This window comes from Plecotus auritus (genome assembly GCF_963455305.1).
Source record: "Plecotus auritus genome assembly, chromosome: 9".
Classification (NCBI taxonomy): domain Eukaryota; kingdom Metazoa; phylum Chordata; class Mammalia; order Chiroptera; family Vespertilionidae; genus Plecotus; species Plecotus auritus.
The window spans coordinates 145,928,666-145,947,963 of record NC_137783.1 but is presented as its reverse complement, the minus strand read 5'-3'; the positions used below and the strand labels follow the sequence as shown (position 1 = coordinate 145,947,963).

The following is a 19,298-nucleotide window of genomic DNA, read 5'->3' as shown; positions in this document are numbered from 1 at the left end:
ATAGGATCCAAGTGGACCAATGGCAGCTCCAAATAAATCAATGCATGCAGAGAAGAGTGTCAAAGAAAACAGTCAGGGAGAAACTTGAAAGGAGCATATAACAAACTAGAAAAGTTAGCACTGCTAAGTTCCTAAATACAACACATGTTCTAACCAGGGGTGGGCAAACTTTTTGACTCGAGGGCCACAATGGGTTCTTAAACTGGACCGGAGGGCCGGGACAAAAGCATGGATGGAGTGTTTGTGTGAACTAATATAAATTCAAAGTAAAGGAGCAGAGGGGAGAGCAAGAGAACCCTCCGCTCTTTTGGCTCCACGGGCCGGATAGAACAGCCGAACGGGCCGGATCCGGCCCGCGGGCCGTAGTTTGCCCACGGCTGTCAGCGAGGAGATTCTCAAAACATCATGACTGTTGGATTAAGAGTTGGAACTTAATGAGAGGGAGTGATTGCGAATCCTCCCTAATGCATGCAGGAGGGCAGAGATCAAGAGGAGGGTTGGCTGAGTACCTAGAATCGCTCTTTGGCTTGGCTGGCCCATCCCTTCCTTAAGGGTCCTTGGTGGGTGGGCAGTAGGGAAAGCCAATAAGAACGGCCATCTGGGTAGGTTTTGATGGCCAGCAGCCTTTTACTGTAAGTGTTATTTTTGGAAGAGCCCTCTGAAGGCATGTCATCAGCTCCTTTCCTCTCTGTGATCTGGAATTCTTTGGAATCCAGAAACGTATACTCATTCAGGAAACCGACTCCACCTAGGAGCACTCTATTTCTTGTCTTCTGGCTGTCAAAGAATGTTTTCGATATATATATTTTTTTCTTTTTCTTTTTGGTCTGGCATGGCTTACTGGGTGGGAGGAAAATTGGAACCTCCTCTGGCTAGGCAGTAGCTTTTTTCTTTTCCCCCAAATCTCTTATAACTCCTTTCAGGAAGACAAAACATAATGCCAATTTCTATATTGCTCCTGTATGTTTACCTCCTGTTGGCCTCTTCTTGGTATAGGGTGAGGGTAGCATGAGTTACGCATCTTTATTAAGTTTCTGAGGTGAGAATGGGATGTCTACAAGTTTCCTCGTGAATGGTCAGGTTTCTCTCAGGGCATCATTGGTGAAATTGGCTCCTACCTCTCTACTCTTTATTCTGAGCAAATGTGTCCTTGATAGCACAGAATATATTGTGCAGATGGTTGACATTTGGCCTGTGTAGAGTCAAAGTTTTTAACCCGGAATTCATTGACTTCCAGTAGATTCAATGACAGCCATACGGTATACAAGACCACCTGAAATAACATGCAAAAATTTTAGAATGTGTATGTATAGGATCACTTTTTTAAGGAAAAAAAAGTTATAACTTTTATCAGATTTTCACAAGTGGTTTAGATGTATATTCTGCTGATATTTGGCATTCTTCGTCTACTGGGAAACATTTTGGATTCAGTCCAACTTGAGAGTCAAATGAGAGATTTCAAATTGTAAAATATTACCAACCATCCTTTCTCTAATTTGAACAGAGTCCAGATTTTTTTTTTTTTTTAACTTGAGAAAGTTTGTTTTTCCTTTCTGGAAATACATTCTGAATTAGAATTAAAAGTGACAGAAAGTGATGGATAGATACTTGAGATCTGATTTCAACACGTTGAACACATACCCTTTGCAAAGTTCCTGCTTGACTTATATAAAGTATAAAGCTTGACTTGAGGTTAGTGAGTGTCAGTGGAGCTTTCAAATGCCAGTTGTCATCACGAGCTACCTGGGTAAAATGGCAGACGCAAAAGATACAGGTGCACCTCTTAAGACACTCCAAAAACAGATGAATAAAAGCAACTTTATGAAATTCTGTGTTGAAGACCTTCAGTGCATAGCTGAGTATCCAGTCAAGTAAATATAAAATCTCTTTCCATCATAGGTGATTAAGTTGCTACTTGATTTCTCCCTGAGCCTGTATTCAGGGGATTCCATTTGAAGAATGAGTAGCCCTGAATTGACACCCATAGACGATTTGCATTTCTGACGTTATCCTAAGATTCCAGGAGACTTTAGGAGGGTGGAAATGTAAAACCAGGCCTCGATCCTTCTTTTCTAATCTTCATTCTATAATAGATACAGACATTATGTATAGACAGAACTGAGAGTAAAGGCTTTGTAGAAAGGCCTTACTAAACGATGTTTTCATGATTGATTCAGTTACTTCCACTGTGCACTCAAACAGCCATGCAGCAGCTCAGGAACACATTCATTGGATATGGTCTTGGTTTGATAATTCACAGCCTAAGACTCAGGATCAAACAACAGCAATGGCCGGTAAAGTGTTCTGTCTTCTGCTTATCTGTTGTCCTGAATGCCAAGTCTTTCAGTGTTGAGGAAAAGGACATCCGTTGTCATTTTCTACTGATGCTCCGTCGTGATTGTTAGTGAGAGCAGGGTCTGGTACCATCTCATTTATGAGTCTGGGATACTACTGGATACTCCTAAGCAACATGCCAAATAATCAGAATTATTGTTTCTTTAGGGGCTTCCCTTAGGAGAGTCCTTCAGAACAAGTACTCTAGAAAAAAGTATCAGAAAATGCATACTCCCACTTTCTGCTAATTATCACAGTCAGTAATAACAGAGGGAAATCTTGATCTTCAGATGGGACACGTAGGCCTGGGATAATTATGTGGACATCTAAAACCTCAACTGCAAAGTGTAGGAAGTGACCTGTTGCTTTACCTCAGAATCGAGGCCTCCAACAAGCTCCTGGATCTTTGACTGTTAACCCTAAGCTCCTGCAAAGTATTTTGACCTGCGAGCTTTTGTGGGAAAAGATTCAAAGACTATAATAATGGGAGATTGCAAGCATGTCTTCATTTATTAACTTTCGTTGATGGAGGATTTGGTCATATTTAAAAATAATTAGGTATTCTTTCTACAGAAGGAGAGTAATCAAAATGGTCCTTTACATTTGCTTAGCTGTTAAGACATTGAATAAACTATATTTGTTATTTTGACAAATGCTCAAGTAAGGAAAATAGTGCCAATGTTATGACTGCATATCATAGTGATTAAGATAATGCTGGAGAGAGGGAGGGGGGAGGAGGAAGATAGATATTGCAGAATAAAGAATATGCTATTTTTAAATGTTTGAAAAGTTCATATTCATAGGATAAACATTGTGAAGGAAACGGTCTTGTCAATGTTTCACCTTGGGTCATTTCTGAACTTTCTTGATAGCTAAAAAATGAAATCTAATTCAGCTTAATTTTGTATTTGGGAATTTAATGATGGTTTCAGTCTCTTTGCTTGAACTTTTTTCAGTTTGTCCTCTATTATCTAATGTTCTTCTGATGCACGTCATGATTACAGAAACGGCAGTCTTTAATAGTTTTCAAATCATGACTCTTGCTTCTGGTCTTGTTATTGAGATCATTGGGTTACTTCATCTGTATCTGTCTTTCCTGATTGATTTTCCCCTTTCCAAAACTGGAACTCAAAATGTCCTGCTCTGTTGTGCAAAATATAGTGTTAATATAAAACGTGACCATGGGCAAGATTGCTAGAGGATTTGGACTCTAAATGGAGAAAAACAGAAAGGCATTTTTTTTTTCCATTTTTCACTTCTTGTGTCATCCTTCTGTGTATTTGGGATTATGTGTCTGGAATTGTTCACAGAAATATCATATCCCAAATTCTTAGAGAATGATATATATATAATGTGCAGAAGATGAAGGGCTAAGAATCTGAAAAGCTGGGTTTTATAATCATAGATGCTCAGATTTGGAGATCTTAAATGGTCTAGTTCCATCAAAACTTCTAATCGTTTAATCTCTTACACAGCTTTCCTCCTAAGTGATCTTTCTGATGGTGGGGCACATCATTCTTCCTGAAGAAGCTCATTGTTGGGTAGTTCAGATTATTAACTTTTTAAATTCAACATTTGGAGGAATAGTCATCTCCCCAAAATTCTCACCAAAGGTCCCAATTTAGCCTTTTGGGAGCACAGACAAAAATTTTAATTCCTCTTTTACATTATTGCCTTTCAAAATTCAAAGACAGCTTTCATGTTCCTCTTGAGACCTCTCTGTTGTTTAGTTTTCTGACTTCACACAAGTCAAGATCTGTACACACAGTCTTTTCATCTTTGAGATGAGCAGCATGAATCAGATGATATTTAGGGTCCTTCCATCTCTGGCATCCTATGAACTCCAGTTTGGGCCTCTGAAAGAAATGGAACTTCTGTGCTTTTAAGAGGCGAGAAGCTGAGGATTGGTTTTCATGGTTGTTTCAACCATCGAGTCCAAGAACCATCTTCACACAACAACAGTAATGGCTGGTAATGTGTGATTATTATCTCATTTCATATGTTTTCTTGACAGTCTTCAATAATTCTCATTGACCTTGGGGATATGTCAAAGTCTACAGTCCATTCTGGTTTCACAAATGTTTTCAATGATGTTAGAAGGATCACAAACTCTGAGATCTATATGTTTGACTTTATAGCACTATTAAGCACATTTCTTCTTTCCACTCTATAGAATTAAGATAGCCAAGGAGGAGGGTAATAAGGGGAAATGTGAAAAGGAGCCAGGTATTTCTTTATGACAGACAAAATTTTTACTCTAAAGGTATTCTGCAATGATTAAAGTCATTTGACATTTTTTACTTTTCAGGAGAAAATACAATAGACTAGCTAGAGCTAACAAAATACAGCAAATTTCAATCAGTGGAACTATTTCATACTAACAGATGAAATGACAAATGTTCATTCCAAAAGATAGCGTGAATCTGATTCAAAATGTAGGAAACCCTTTGCATAAAGAGACATCTTCTGCAGTAACCATGGATAAGAGGTGGAGGGTTTCCGTCTTTCTTGTGATTGCTTCCACAAGGAGAAGAGGGAGATTTCTCCAAATCCTGGCTACAGTCTGCCACTTCCAGCAATTAGAAGGGTTGACTAACAAATGCTAGCTATGACTTCTCTGTTAATTAACTGACTTCCCCGCCCCCACACCCCCATATGCTAAAGTATTGTTGGGAACTGCAGTGTAGCTTTCCTTTGCCTTTACAGTACACTGGAGAAGATAAAAAATGACTTAGCAAATTGTGAATACATCTATGGGATTTTAGAAATGACTGATGTATTTAGAGTCCAAGGATTTTTGAAAGTAGCTTGACAAAGCAAATAGGCACATGTGAAACATTTCCATTCTATTCTGGGCATATGGAAAAAAAGCCAGAGCTCTTGCCTTCAAGGAACTCATGGTCTATTGAAGCAATGGACTTGAGAATGTGATTGGAAGGATATTAATGACATGTGCTTAATAAGTTAATAAGTGTATCTAAAAGCATGAGGCAGTGTTTATTGGCCTTTCATTTCTTTTACTTCTTTGGTTGGGTTGTGTCTATATTTATTCTTTAACTTCTTAAAGGGAATGTTCAATTGTAAAGATAATAGGACATTGTTTTTAGATCTATAGTTTAGCTTCAGAGACCAACATATGATAATTCAGAGGTATACACGCCAAATGTTTTACTTTCTTCTTATAATCTTGGTAATTCCATTTTACACTCTGTGCCTGATTTTCTTCCTTTGTCGAATGGGTTACTTGGCATCCAGCTCAGCTACTAATGCAAGTCACCACAACAGGTACGGATTCAAATATCATCTCAGCAGGCTGGGAGCCAACTGAAGAAAATGAAGATGAAAGAGACAAACACCCCATTCATTCTGGATCAGGCACTGATGATGATGAAGATTTTATCTCCAGCACCAGTAAGAATAATCAATTACAGTAGAACCATTTATGCAAGGCTTACCAATTAATCTGAGTGATGCCCAATAGTATCTCTTTTGGGAAACAGTTAATATGAACAATGAGCATAAGCCTATGACCACACCTTAGTTATACCTTGATGAGATGTTAAAGGAAGAAATAGATTTTTTTTTTTAATAGAAGCCAAACTGTATTTGGAGGAGAAATGGGAAAAACATCTTTTATAAAATTCCTAGTGTCTCATGTTCTTCCTGTTTTATTTATGTGGTCTGCTGCTACAGATTTTTTTTTGGAACCATTGAACTTTGTCAGAAAATGGCACAGTAAAATATTACAATAAATATTCATGTGTAGTCACTGTGCTAGGTGCTGGTAACATAAATATGAAAAAAAGCCAAAGCTCTTGCCTTCAAGGAACTCATGGTCTATTGAAGCAATGGACTTGAGAATGTGATTGGAAGGATATTAATTAAAAGTTGTAGATGATCCTAAATTAAAGACTTAGAAAGACCTAGAAAGGCTTAAACAATGGGAACTAGAACTCAAGAATTGTCTTAGTTAATCAAAACCTGATTGAGGTCAAGGGAATAAATCCAAAGTTTTAACAAACAAATCGGGCACCAATATAACAGAAAGACATTGAGGCAAAGGACAAATGTCAGCTGAGCTGGAACAAAACAGTGCCAATTATTAAGAACAAATAGTGAAACCACTGCATAATAGTATTCAAATTTGTGACAACTTAAAACTTTTTGAGAAAATAGATGGAAATTGAGCTGAAAAATGTCCTTTAAAAATACAATGATTGGTCTAATATTCTGTCAGATGACTGAGTTTCCTATTCATACCTGTAATGATCTAGGATATTGCTAAACAGACATGAGAATCTTGGACCTGAAAAGCTCTGCTTTTCCTTAGGGAAGGTTCCATTTAGGGTGCCACATGAGCTTTTTTGGGTTCTGTCCATTCTAATCTTAAGAGTATCATCCCCAAATAGACAGCACTCAGGGAGGGAGGGAGCCAAAAAAAATAGCTTAGGCCTTGAAAGCATCTAAAAATATTGCATTGATAGAACAAAAACTTGAGATAAACTAGATGCATTATGGTATACTCCTTAGCCTGGACACCTCTGCAGAGGTTAGTCTATGGAACATGGAAACTCTTTCTAATAACTTCAGGAAGAAAGCCAAATAACCAAAAACACTGGAACTTTATTATTACCTTGTCTCCTGAGTTAGGATGTGGCCCCATCTTCCAGGTGGGGCCACCAACAAAGAGATGGTCTTGAAACATGAGAAACTAAACACTTTTGGGTGGCAATCCAAACAGATCAACCTAAAAATAAATTGTATGATCACACTCCAGAGGAAAACTTCCCTTGATATTTTTCATCTTTGTGGTATATGTTCCAGTTTCATTTAACTTTTCTGCTTGGCACCTGTGCACATAATTCAACAGGATGCCTCTCTCCTCTGTAAGGGTGTGAAAACTGCCACTTCTTTCGTACTTATTGCGAATATGGTCAATGATTCTAAACCTGATTTTCTTAACTTGTGAAATAGAAATGATAGTAGCATAGTTCTGAAAAGAGTTTTGTATTATTTGGTTATCAATATAAAGTTTGAAAGAATTAGGATGGTTTTGCCAATAACCTTTTCACAAAAGACATTGGTTCTAATTTTGTCATAATCCTTTTGTTGGGTGCGTCTCCTATTCCAGCCCTATCATTTTGGGTGACAGTATCAGAGCACTGGTGGATATATGACTCTTTTTTCCCCCTGCTGTGATGGTGGTGGTTGGTTCCCTATGGTGTTTTCCTACTGAATCTATTCATCTTGTTCTCTGCCCCCCATCTTCCCCCTCCCCCCGACCCCTGCAATGGCTGTGAATGGCTTGCTGGTTAAATGCTTTGTATTTGATGAGTATATCATAGGTGTTTGATAAACATTCAGAAGTGTATAGCTAAATCATATGGCTGTTATAGGTAGATAATCTTTCTTAGAATCATCTATAGGAACGTTCTGGATGCCCAGAGTATTTCTTTCCCCACCAAAACTACAAATGAAATAAAGTGATCATCATGGAATAATTTCTAGGTACCTACCTCTTCATCCTGAGGATCTACATGTAGTGTACTTGCCAGTGATGCAAATTCCTTGGGCTTTCAAATGCAAAGGGACATTACGGACTGCATGGATGGGCAACGCTCTGCCGTCTTTGGTTATCCTCGGTGGAGGGCTGGTGTTTCCAAAGCTTTCTTCTTCCTGCTGCAGCTTCTTTGGCTGCTTTCTCCAGAAGATCTCATGTTCTGGCCCCAAAGTATTCTATAGCAGAATGCAAAGGACACTGAGATGCTTAACAATATGGCTGGACCAAGCCGAAGGCACTCTCTGCTTTCCTTCCATTTCCACTCAACCATCTATACAAACTGGTATAGATGATTCACTGGATAGACCAAAGAAGGGGAAAAGTACAAAACAGGTGGTGAAGGCTCAAGAAATACCATTTTCCTAATAACTTCATCATCATTACCACAGTTTCAACCACACCACGGGTTTTTGACCACTCAACACAGAACCGGGATTGGAGCCAGTGGATCCTAGGCTTTTTAAATCCAGAAGTATCACTTCAGACAACCACAAGGATGACTGGTAATGGGATATGCATTCTTAATTAAAGATATTTTTTCCCTCAAAGTCTATGATGCTGCAAAGGTCAATTGACAGGACACAGTGGGAAATGTAGTTAATACCTCATCACAAATTCTTAGAGAACTTTCATGACGATACTCAATTCAACTTAGGGGTCATTTATCAATCATACCATCTGGGCACAAGATATTTTATGTTGCTCCATTATAAGAATGAATACATTAAAATGGTTTATGGTGCTGCCCTTGAGAAAGTGGTTATGGTGGAATAACAAGTCGTCATTAAGAAATTTCCATGACCAATGGTTTTTTTCCTTGCAAGAGATTAGTAAAGTCACTCAGAAGTGTGGATAGTAGATGCTCAGGCATTGAACTGTTAAATATCATGTACTTTAATGGAAGAACAAACCATCAAAGGTTAGTTGATAAAAAATTAAAGTGTATATAAACATCATCACAACAGATGTGGACCGAAGTAGCACCAGTGGTTATGGAGAAAACTGGACCCAGGAAGCACAGTCTCCTCTCATTCACCAAGAGCATCATGATGAAGAGGAGACCCAGCATTCTACAAGCACAAGTAAGAAGGATGGCGGTCAGCAGTTCTGGGTTAGATGAGCCAGTGAAGTCATTCCAAAGAATAGGGAAGACTATTTTTAGACATGGCCACATCTTCTATTTCCACACAGTAAATTTTTTTTAAATCCCCAGAGCATGAAGAGCTGTCAAATCTGCACACAAGTCTTAGAAATTGGAAGAAAAATGCTAACTTGCCAGGTTGCCCAAAAAGACAACATACCTAAAAAGTGAAACTTAAAAAATATCTGAGATAAGGTTTTTGTGTTAAAGATTCCTAGCGGTTCCAGTTGGGTGACTTGTATGTGTTTATGAATGTATAATGAAGAGTGTATTCTGTTGGTGCTTACTAGTGGCACCTTGAAAGAAAGCTTGACTGGTGCCATGATCTTTGGAATCCTATTTTCTATGAAGATCTTTTATGAATGCAGTTTCTTCTTCACATTCTGTTCCTCACTGCATTATAGAAAGGCATCCCTTGTACTCTTTGGAGGAGAGTTAATAGCTCAGATGGTCTATATTTGAAAACTAAGGCTGTTCTTTCTCTGTTTTTAAGCCCAGGGTAACTTGGGGACATATTTTCTGCTATTAATTGTACTTATGTGCAAATATCTCAGGTTTTCTAAAACACTCGCAAGTCTCACTGCTAGACAATGAGGAAAGGACAAAAAAGTAGAAAGTATATGTTCTTTCACCTGTTTCTTGAAGAGATGCCTATCATGTTTGGAATAGAAGAAGCTTTAATTTAGGATAACAGCCTGTAGCATTTTTTAAACTATGCCTCAACCCTCATTCTCATAGCCTTGGATATTCCTAAAGCAAAAATGTAAGAAACATCCACTTAGAATCCAAAGGGAGAAGTCAAAGGGGTTTGGGAATTCCTTGGTTTGAGGGATGTTCCTCAGACAACAAAAGAAACATTTCAGACATCAGCTAAGACATAGTCCTGGATATTGCACTGAATACGTCCAACATGCCTACACACCTCACTACTTACCTGATAGATTTGCTACATGCGTGAGGATTATGGACTGAGTTAAGAACAGAGTTTTCTGATAGAAGAATAAATAAGAAGTCATCTCTTCAGAATGGGATTCTGTCAAAAAATAAATAATTACATATTTTTAAAAAATCACACATGCAAAAATAAACAAACAAAAAATGAATGGGATTCTGTACCAGTTCTCTTTGGGACCCAATACTATATTTTAGAGATTATTTAAGGCAATTTGTACTTAAAAAGCAGAAAGCTACTTAAAAAGCTTGGAATTCATGAGCCTATTGTCAAAAGGTGATGGTGGGGGGTGCAGAGGCCGGGGGGACATCATTACTGAAGGGTAGTTGAAAATCCAGACATAACAGAACCTCCCAGAGGGAAAGCAGCACTAGTCTCAGCAATTCTTTTATCAGCACTTGCAAAACATAAAGGGATTCTGGTGGTGACCTCTGGACTTTATCAAAGGAATGTTACAGCACAATAGACATATCAAAGAATTATGTGGCTATGTTGCAGGTCTAAGGAAAGGCCCTGGGGAAAACTGATGAAATCCTTGAGTGTTATACAGAAATGAGATTTTTTTATTATAGTACAAAGCTCAAATATGAAGTAAGGATGTCATAATTTAATTGGAAAAATTATGCAAAAATCCAAACATTTAATTTATTCTTGTTCTAAGAATTTGCATATAGTTAAATAAAATTGTTGAATAAGAACATTACACCTTCTAGAAGAGAGTCAACCTTTATATTTTACAGTGGAAATCCTACTCGGTTAACCCATATGTTGAAAACAACAGTGGGGTTACTGGGTATTTAAAGGGTCATTTTGTTTATAAAGATAATGATAGAAGACGTATAGAGTAGTGTGTATGTGTGTGGGGGGGAGTGTATGTGCATGTGTTCATGCATTTGAAAACTGAATCAATAGGTTATGTTTGGGTGAAATTTTTCTTGTTTATAATTGCACTCAGTGGTTTTTCTAACTTCATTACTTGTCAGGAGGCAATGATTCAGTCAGTGGGAAGTAAAACATAAGATTTTGAGGTCTTTTTCCCTCCCATCTGATAACAAGTGAACCTCAGTGCTAGGAAAGAATGAAGACTAAGTTTTATTTATTTATTTATTTATTTATTTATTTATTTATAAAATATATTTCTATTGATTTCAGAGAGGAAGGTAGAGGGAGAGAGAGAGAAACATCAATGATGAGAGAGAATCATTGATTGGCTGCCTCCTAATTGGGGATTGAGCCTACAACCTGGGCATGTGCCCTGACCAGGATTGGAACCATGACCTCCTGGTTTGTAGGTTGATTCTCAACCACTGAGTCATATGGCCAGGCAATAAGTTTTATTTTTATTTTTTTTTTGTTAATCATCACCTGAGGATATTTTTCCATTGATTTTTAGAGAGAGTGGAAGAAAGAGGGAAAGACAGAGAGAAACGGTGATGTGAGAGAAGCACATTATTCTCTCTAGTTTGGGATTATATAAACAATAGGATTGCCTCTTGCATACATCCAGAGCAGGACCCAGACAGAGAGGAGCCTGCAACTGAGTTGCATGCCCTTGACCAGAGTCAAACCTGGGACCCTTTGGTCCTAGGCTGATGCTCTATCCACTGAGCCAAACTGGTGAGGGCAATAAGTTTTATTTTTAAAATATTTTTGCTACTATAAAATTACACATATGTTCTAAAATAATGAAATTCAATCAGTTTTACAAATTGCAAAGTGTGCTTCAACTCGGCAAGTTTATAAACTCCCTTTTTCTTGAGAACTAAAAATTTGCTATTAGTTACCTTAGAAGAAAATGTAAGTGGCTTTCTAATTTCCCCATTGGCACCCTGATATAATTTCATTCCAATCATTTTGTCCTTTTAAAACTAGACAATTACAAAACTGAGTGGTTGAAATTTTAAGCCTGTCACACATTCCTATTGTTTATATAATGCCAAACTAGAGAGAATAATTTTCTTCCACGAAATAAATTTTGTTAGAAAGTAAATTTTTGTTAGAAAATTTAGTTTCGCTAAAAGTGTGGCAATTTTAGATGCCACATAGGTATAACCTTACAAGGTGCCAGTGGAGGAGCATTCCAGTCATTCCCAGCATCCTCCATGCTGGGCAAATCTACTGCTGGTGCATTTCCAGTGCCTGTGATGATGGGTCACATGACCACCATTTCAGAAGGCCTCTGATTAGGCTCTTTTGTCATCTATTGTTATGTAATACTAGAGGCTCGGTGCACGAAAGGCCCAGTCAGGGCCTTCCTTCGTTCCGTGCAGCCCCCTGGTGGTCAGCACATGTCATAGCGAGCAGTCAAGCTCCCGAAGGGACACTTTGCTTATTAGCCTTTTATATATATAGACTAGAGGCCCAGTGCATGAAATTCGTGCATGGGAGGGGGGTGTCCCTCAGTTCGGCCTGCACCCTCTCACAATCCGGGACCGCTAGCTCCTAACCACTTACCTGCCTCCCTGCCTGCCTGCTTGATTGCCCCTAACCGCTTCTGCCTGCCGGCCTGATCACCCCCAACTGCCCTACCCTGCTGCGACCCACCTCCTCCACTGGGACCTGCCTCCTCCATGTGAGGCGGCAGAGACGCAGGGACTGGCCTCTGTGCACTTGGCCATCTTGTGTTGGCCATCTTGTGTTGGCCATCTTGTGACCTGAGGGTGTGACACTATCTAGGCTATTATTAGTATAGATATTCCTTGTAATAAAATCACTGGAGCAAAGAGGTGAATTCTCTGAGCAATTCTCTGAGACAAGAGCTATGAAGCCATAGACTCTAGTAAAATAAGAATAATGAAATTCATAACCCGTGGTATAGTTCTGACTGTGCCAATCTGGCTACATGACTTTGAGCAAATCAAATCTTCTTTGGGCCCTAGTTTTCCCATCTGAAAAATTAAAAGATTAGGCCATTTGATTTCTAATACCACTTTTGGACTATCAGTGATATCTCATTCATTCTCTCTCTCTCTCTCTCTCTCTCTCTCTCTCTCTCTCTCTCTCTTTGCTGCTTTTCTTTTCTGCCTTCTATCCCTTGTGTATATGTAAAGTAGAAAGATATTTGTTGGTGAGGAAATTGAACAATAATGGCTCACAGTTGAAATTCTTCACACAGCCCAGGCAAACCCTAGTAGTGCAACGGCAGAAATATCTACCCAGAAAGAGCAGTGGTTTGCAAATGGAGGGCATGGGGAATATCTCCAAACACCCAAAGAACTCTTATTCAACAGCAGGGACAGCTGGTAATGGATGGCTTAACAAGTAAACTTGGGTGGAAACTTCCTCTTGGTTTACATGTTGAACATTGAGGACACTGAACAAATAAGATATTGAAGGAATTGTCACAAGATGTTAAGGTTCCTTAATAAGTTATGGTACAGTGAACACAGAGCCATCCCTTAAATGCTTGTAACAAATCCCCTGAACAGGAATCGATACTAGCCCATAAAAGAGACACAGACAATATGCCCTTGTGTATGGCACTTTCAGATCTAGTTTGGGGCCTTCCCTGGTGATGTGGTAGCAGAAACTCTGATCTTGTAAAATACTCCCTTCGGTTTTATAAATGAATCTACTCTATGATGTGGGCCCACACTTTACAGCATGGTTCTATAAAATACTGGGCTTGTTAGAAAGCATATGGTCAGAACCCCAATGTTTGAAGAAATGAAGCCAGACATCTTGAGAAAAATACCTGTCTGATGTCATTTGGCCCTTTTGTCATGTCTGTTTGGAGATTTCTCCTTGATTATACAAGTTTCCCCCCGCCCCCCTCAGATTTATAAAACGAAACCTTCTCTATTCTTGAATTGTGGGGTTGTGGAAATTGGACTCAAGTCTTGTCACCATGTCTAAGTGAGGCCAGATAACTTGACTCTGCGAGATCCTATGCATGATTCTTTTGTCTGCATCACAGAAACAGTGAAATACACCCTGCTTTGTAAAAGAACACAAATTCCTTTTAAGAATAATATTCTCACTTAGTGTCAGTGAGAGATATCCGCAGGCTTCCATTGGTGACATGGAATATAATGCATAATGTACTTCCTGTGTGTGGCAACTCCTGAATGCATTCCTGGCAGAGCAACGGATTCAGTGACTGGCTATGTGGTGTGGTTGGTTGTTGCTAAGGGGCTACTGTTGTAATCTTTTCTACCAATACTTCTTCATTGGCATGGGATGAAGCAAAAGCATGTGCTACATTCTTACATGTCACTTATTCCATAAATCTCATTGTTAAAAGGTAATGCTTCTAAATTAAAAAAAAAAAAGTAATGCTTCTAATGGATTTCATTCATGCTTTTGAGATAATGGCACTTACTCTCATGTTTATCTCATGAGAAGCTGTTACCTGATTCCTTCTCTAACTCACTACCATCCTAATGTGCATTTCACTAGGATGTGGTTGTCTCGGAATGACATCATGTGCTTGGACTCTTATACTTCCTCCTTTGGGGGATGGTGGCAACATGGCATGGGTCAAGAACTACTTTTTCTTCTTCACTTGATGTCTGTAACTCATCTCCTGTCCACTGGAGAAGTCATCAATGCTTTTGTGTCCTTCAGTTCACATGCTGCTTGCTAAGAAAATGAGCATGAATGGACTAATACTTGCTAAAACATTCTGTGTTTATACAACTTCCTGGCCCTTGATACCAGGAAGATGTTTTTTCATTGTCTTGTTCAGATAAAAAAAAAAAAAAAGTATATATTTTTAAAAATCAGTGTATCCCTGGTCAGATGTCAACTAACACTTTGACAATTGCTTGAACTGCATGGTCACACCAGCCTCAGCTCATGACACGCATCCAAATCAAAGAACGACAACACCGAGTCAAGAGGACAGTTCCTGGACTTATTTTTTGGACCCAATCTCACATCCAATGGGACGAGGTCATCAAACAGAAAGAAGAATAGGTAATAGCCTCTGAACCTTTTTATATTATGTTTTGGCAAAGCCTACAAATGGCTATTTTCCTAGAAATAAGCCCTTGGCTTTAGACCACTCTACTTTCCTAAGAAGGAAATTGAAGTTTCTTCAAAAATTTGCTTCCTTTGTAGAAGTGATATGCCCATTTATCTGAATTTGAAGTGCTGAGCTGAGAGTGAAGAATTTGGCAGGAGAATTGGTCCTAAAATGATAGGAGTGAAAGTCATTTTCTTTGAAGAGGGAGCAGTCTCAAGAGTCTTTTTTCATTTACTCCTAAGTGCAGGGCTTTTAAAAGAGTAAAGTGATGGATTCAGGGATTATTTCCACTGTAGACTCAAAGATATAACTTGTCTCTGGTAGAGAAATCTTAGAGGTTAAAAAAATTGGTGAGTGCCCCTTCTGAAGAAATAACGAAAAAGCTCAGAAAACTTTATTGTTTACGCTTACCACATTTAGAGATAAATATGGTACCCTGTGACCTAAGATTTAGACCACTCTTGGTCCTCGATAAATGTTTGTGAATTTCATAAATGGACACAGAATGGAATCTCTGTTTTCTTAAATATCATTCAAATTACCTATCAGCAATTTAAAAACAGAATTAAATGAGAGAGAGAGAGAGAGAGAGAGAGAGAGAGAGAGAGAGAGAGAGAGAGAGAAAGAGAGAATAAAAAAGATACTGGTTGTAGTTCTGTAAGAATGGAGGATTGTGATTTCTTTTTTTTTTTTTATATATATATATATTTTATTGATATTTCACAGAGAGGAAGGGAGAGGGATAGAGAGCCAGAAACATCGATGAGAGAGAAACATCGATCAGCTGCCTCCTGCACACCTCCCATTGGGGATGTGCCTGCAACCAAGGTACATGCCCCTGACCGGAATCAAACCCGGGACCTTTCAGTCCGCAGGCCGACGCTCTATCCACTGAGCCAAACCGGTTTCGGCTGGAGGATTGTGATTTCATTTGACCAGTCTTTATATTTAAAAAGAAGTCTTCCTTTATCAGAACAGATGACAACTTTCCCTAGAGAATCTGCAAGAGTTGGTAGCAGAGGATGCCCTTTTCTCGGGCTTTCCTAACTTAAAGAAGCCATGTTCCTTATTGTACCCACGAAGAGTTACTCGAGTTTTGTTTTTTTATTTAACAAGATGCCTTGGTCACAGAAATGTAACATTCCAAAAAGGGAGATAAACCAAAGAACCAATATGGGGTTGTGAATTATTATTCATAGCATTGCGTAATCTGGATCCAAGCTACAAAGGGAATGCATAACACGAACTTCATTGAAATGAGTTCCAAGATCACAATGACCATGTCTCTTGGTAGTGAATTGAACAAAGTTATCTCCAAAATGAAGTTAACAGTTTTTATGGTTTCATATCTTTATAACCCCCTAACTGTGTCATTCCCAAATACTAATGAACAGATATTGCCAAATTACTAGTGATTAAAAACAACATTGGCATTAAATATCAACTAATGTACAAGGCATTGTGGAGCCACAACAATGTACAATTCATGGTCCATGCTCTTAAGGAACTTAACATTTAAGTAGGAAAAAGAAAACATTTAACACCAAAATATATCTAACAATACGAGAGAGCAAGTAGTAGATGTCAAATGAATGTTGCCAGCAATAACACCAGAGAAATTCAGAGAACCCTCCAGGGAGCATCAGAGAAAAGGTGGATTGGGTTTGGTTTTTGAAAAATGGGGGAAAATCCTGGATAGTCAGAGAAAGAGTCAGGGAAAGTTTTTGTAGGAAAACTCGTGTGAGAAGAGGCATATAGGAAGGAAAGCCAAGAAATGAATTTGTTAGCGTGAACAGATCCATTTGTCATAAAGGAAGATGAGTTTGAATGGCTAGGCTGTGGCCATCGTGAGTGGCTGAAGTGCCACATGCAGACCACACACATGTTTGTGCATGTGGCTGCTGGAGGCTCTGATGATATACTAGTGGAAAACCAAGCCACAGTGAAATAACTTCATAATAAGTACTAAGTCTCCATACTGATGAACAGAAAGAGATTCCATTAAATTGATAAACATGACAAGGACAATCACATTGGCTCAAACTAAAGAACGGTGTGATACCTCATGTAAGATTCTACTGATAACAGGGAAGGTCAACAAGACTGTAGAGACCTTCAATGGACAGGACTTTTTCTGGGAAAATAGCCATTTGGGGTTTTGATTTGGGTTAGCTAGCCTTTCCTCTTTTTTGAAATCTGGGATGATAGAGTCAGCCATGTTTTTTTTTTCCTCCAAAGATCTTGATTTTTCTTTTCTTTTTGTATGTAAGGACTGCAGTGTAGATATGGGTGCCCAATAGTCCATTTTTTTCCATCTGGAGTCATCTGGAACTGATTAAATCTCTCTAGAGGCAGCAGTGTGGGTGGACTTTGAATCGGAAAGCCAACAATAGTGATGGTGTTTATAGGTTATTTGGCCTTTACTTCATTCAGGACTTGTTATTTCAACAGAATTGATTTATGATCACCATTAAAAAAGCATTTGTGAATATTTCAGGGATGTTTCTGTACCGCTCAACATTGTACATATTAATTTCCAAAGGCACCACATATCTGTGTTGACAGGATGTCTGATTCACTGATATCCATGGCTTCTTATTCCTTGCTCCTGAATACTTCCTGTGGCTTCTACTTAGGTAGCAGTGGCTGATGAGTTTATGTTTTATTTGCATGTTCCCTTTGTAAAGTGGAAGAGACCAAAGGAAGGAAGAGGGCTCTAAAAAAAGTTATTTTGCCAAGTAAGGGTGTGTGTGACAGAAGGGTGCCTGAACCTTGTCCTTTCTCCACGTGTCGGATCCCATGTGTCTATAAGAAAGGCAATGTGTATGGAGTGGGACAAGTCATACTGGCTTATGTGTGTCTCTCTGCAAGGTTTGAGAGGCCCATCATGTGCTTATTTGAAGTCCTTTCAGACTCAGCAAAAATAAGCAAAATATTGTAGCTTTCATAGAACTCAACCTTTCAATGAAAGCCAGTTACTTCTTGGGATCTTTTGAAGAAGTCATAATCTACTCTAGTTCTGGAGACATGAATCAGTATGTGCTTTCTTTCCTTTTATCCAGGTTTGAATATAAGAATAATTTGGCTCTAGATCATAAACCACCCTCAGATAGTGGTTTAGGAAATCCAACTATAACACTGATTTAATTCCTTCAGATATGGACTCCAGCCATAGTACAACACTTCAGCCTTCTGCAGATTCAAACACAGGTTTGGTGGAAGACTGGGACAGGACAGGATCTCTTCCAATGACAACTCGTAAGGATAATGATACTCAGCCCTTTATTGACTTGTGTTCCTGCTTCAGTTCTTGCTCACACTGGCCCAGATCCAGAGCTTGGTGGTGGAATGGAATATTTAGTGCTTTGTGGCTGAGCTCAGCCCAGAGCATAAAAGCTATCTTTATTTCTTCTATATTTTCTTGGTGGAGTTCTTTAAATGTGATTTTTCCTTTATTCTTGGTACTTTCCAAATTCAATGACTTCATGTTTAAAAAAAAAAAAAAGTGCGACTCCATTCAACTTGATTTTCCTTCCCTAAGTAGTTATGGCAGTGTCATCTAAGACCACGGCTAGGACAGTGATTTTTCTATGTTTTAACTGACCAGCCCCTTTTAAAATGTGTGTGTGTATATATATAAGTATATATATATATTTAAAATTGATTTCAGAGAGGAAGGGAAAGGAGAGCGAGATAAAAACACCCTACTGGGAATCAAGCCTGCAACCCGGGCATATGCCCTGACCAGGAATTGAAGGGTGACCTCCTGGTTCATAGGTTGACATTCACCCACTGAGCCACACTGGCTGGGCACTGACCACCCTCTTTTGATTCCCATCTTTTCTTCAATCAAAGCAGAAGAGGGATAGGGTTGTTTTAATGGTGGTGAAAAGACAATTTTGGGACATACAATCATAGAAAATAGGGAAATCACATCAGCCTATAGAAGAGGGGCAAGGCATGTTATTGAAAATTGACAAAGGTGGCAAGGCCTGGGTACAAAATGACAACATTTGCTAATGCTTCTTCCTATCACTAAACGTCTGGTAGAAGCAATGCTAAACTAACAGCCTTAATTTTCATTATATATACAGGGCTATCCTAGATATCAGCCTAAAGTCATTCACAATTTCTTGACAGACAATGAAAGACTTCCAGAATTAAGAGGGCCTCATTTCACTGTTTGCTACACATAATGAACAGAGTTTTTTTATGTGTGCCCTTTAGATAAAGGAAAAAGTCAGCAAGCATGGGTTGACTGTCAAAAATGTAACTAGCACAATATGCGTAACCCATGGGCGCAGACAATAGTGCGGTCACTGGGGGAAAAGGGGAACATCTGTAA

At 38.8% G+C, this 19,298-nt stretch overlaps 1 protein-coding gene across 1 annotated transcript in view; it reads left to right on the top strand.

The window, feature by feature from the left end:
* CD44 (CD44 molecule (IN blood group)) overlaps positions 1-19,298 on the top strand; it is an 89,999-nt gene that overhangs the window by 49,217 nt on the left and 21,484 nt on the right. The window contains 7 exon segments of the mRNA XM_080641153.1: positions 5,620-5,745; positions 8,284-8,397; positions 8,860-8,976; positions 13,103-13,202; positions 13,204-13,229; positions 14,776-14,904; positions 18,110-18,211. Of these exon segments, the coding sequence (XP_080497279.1) occupies positions 5,620-5,745; positions 8,284-8,397; positions 8,860-8,976; positions 13,103-13,202; positions 13,204-13,229; positions 14,776-14,904; positions 18,110-18,211 (714 nt within the window).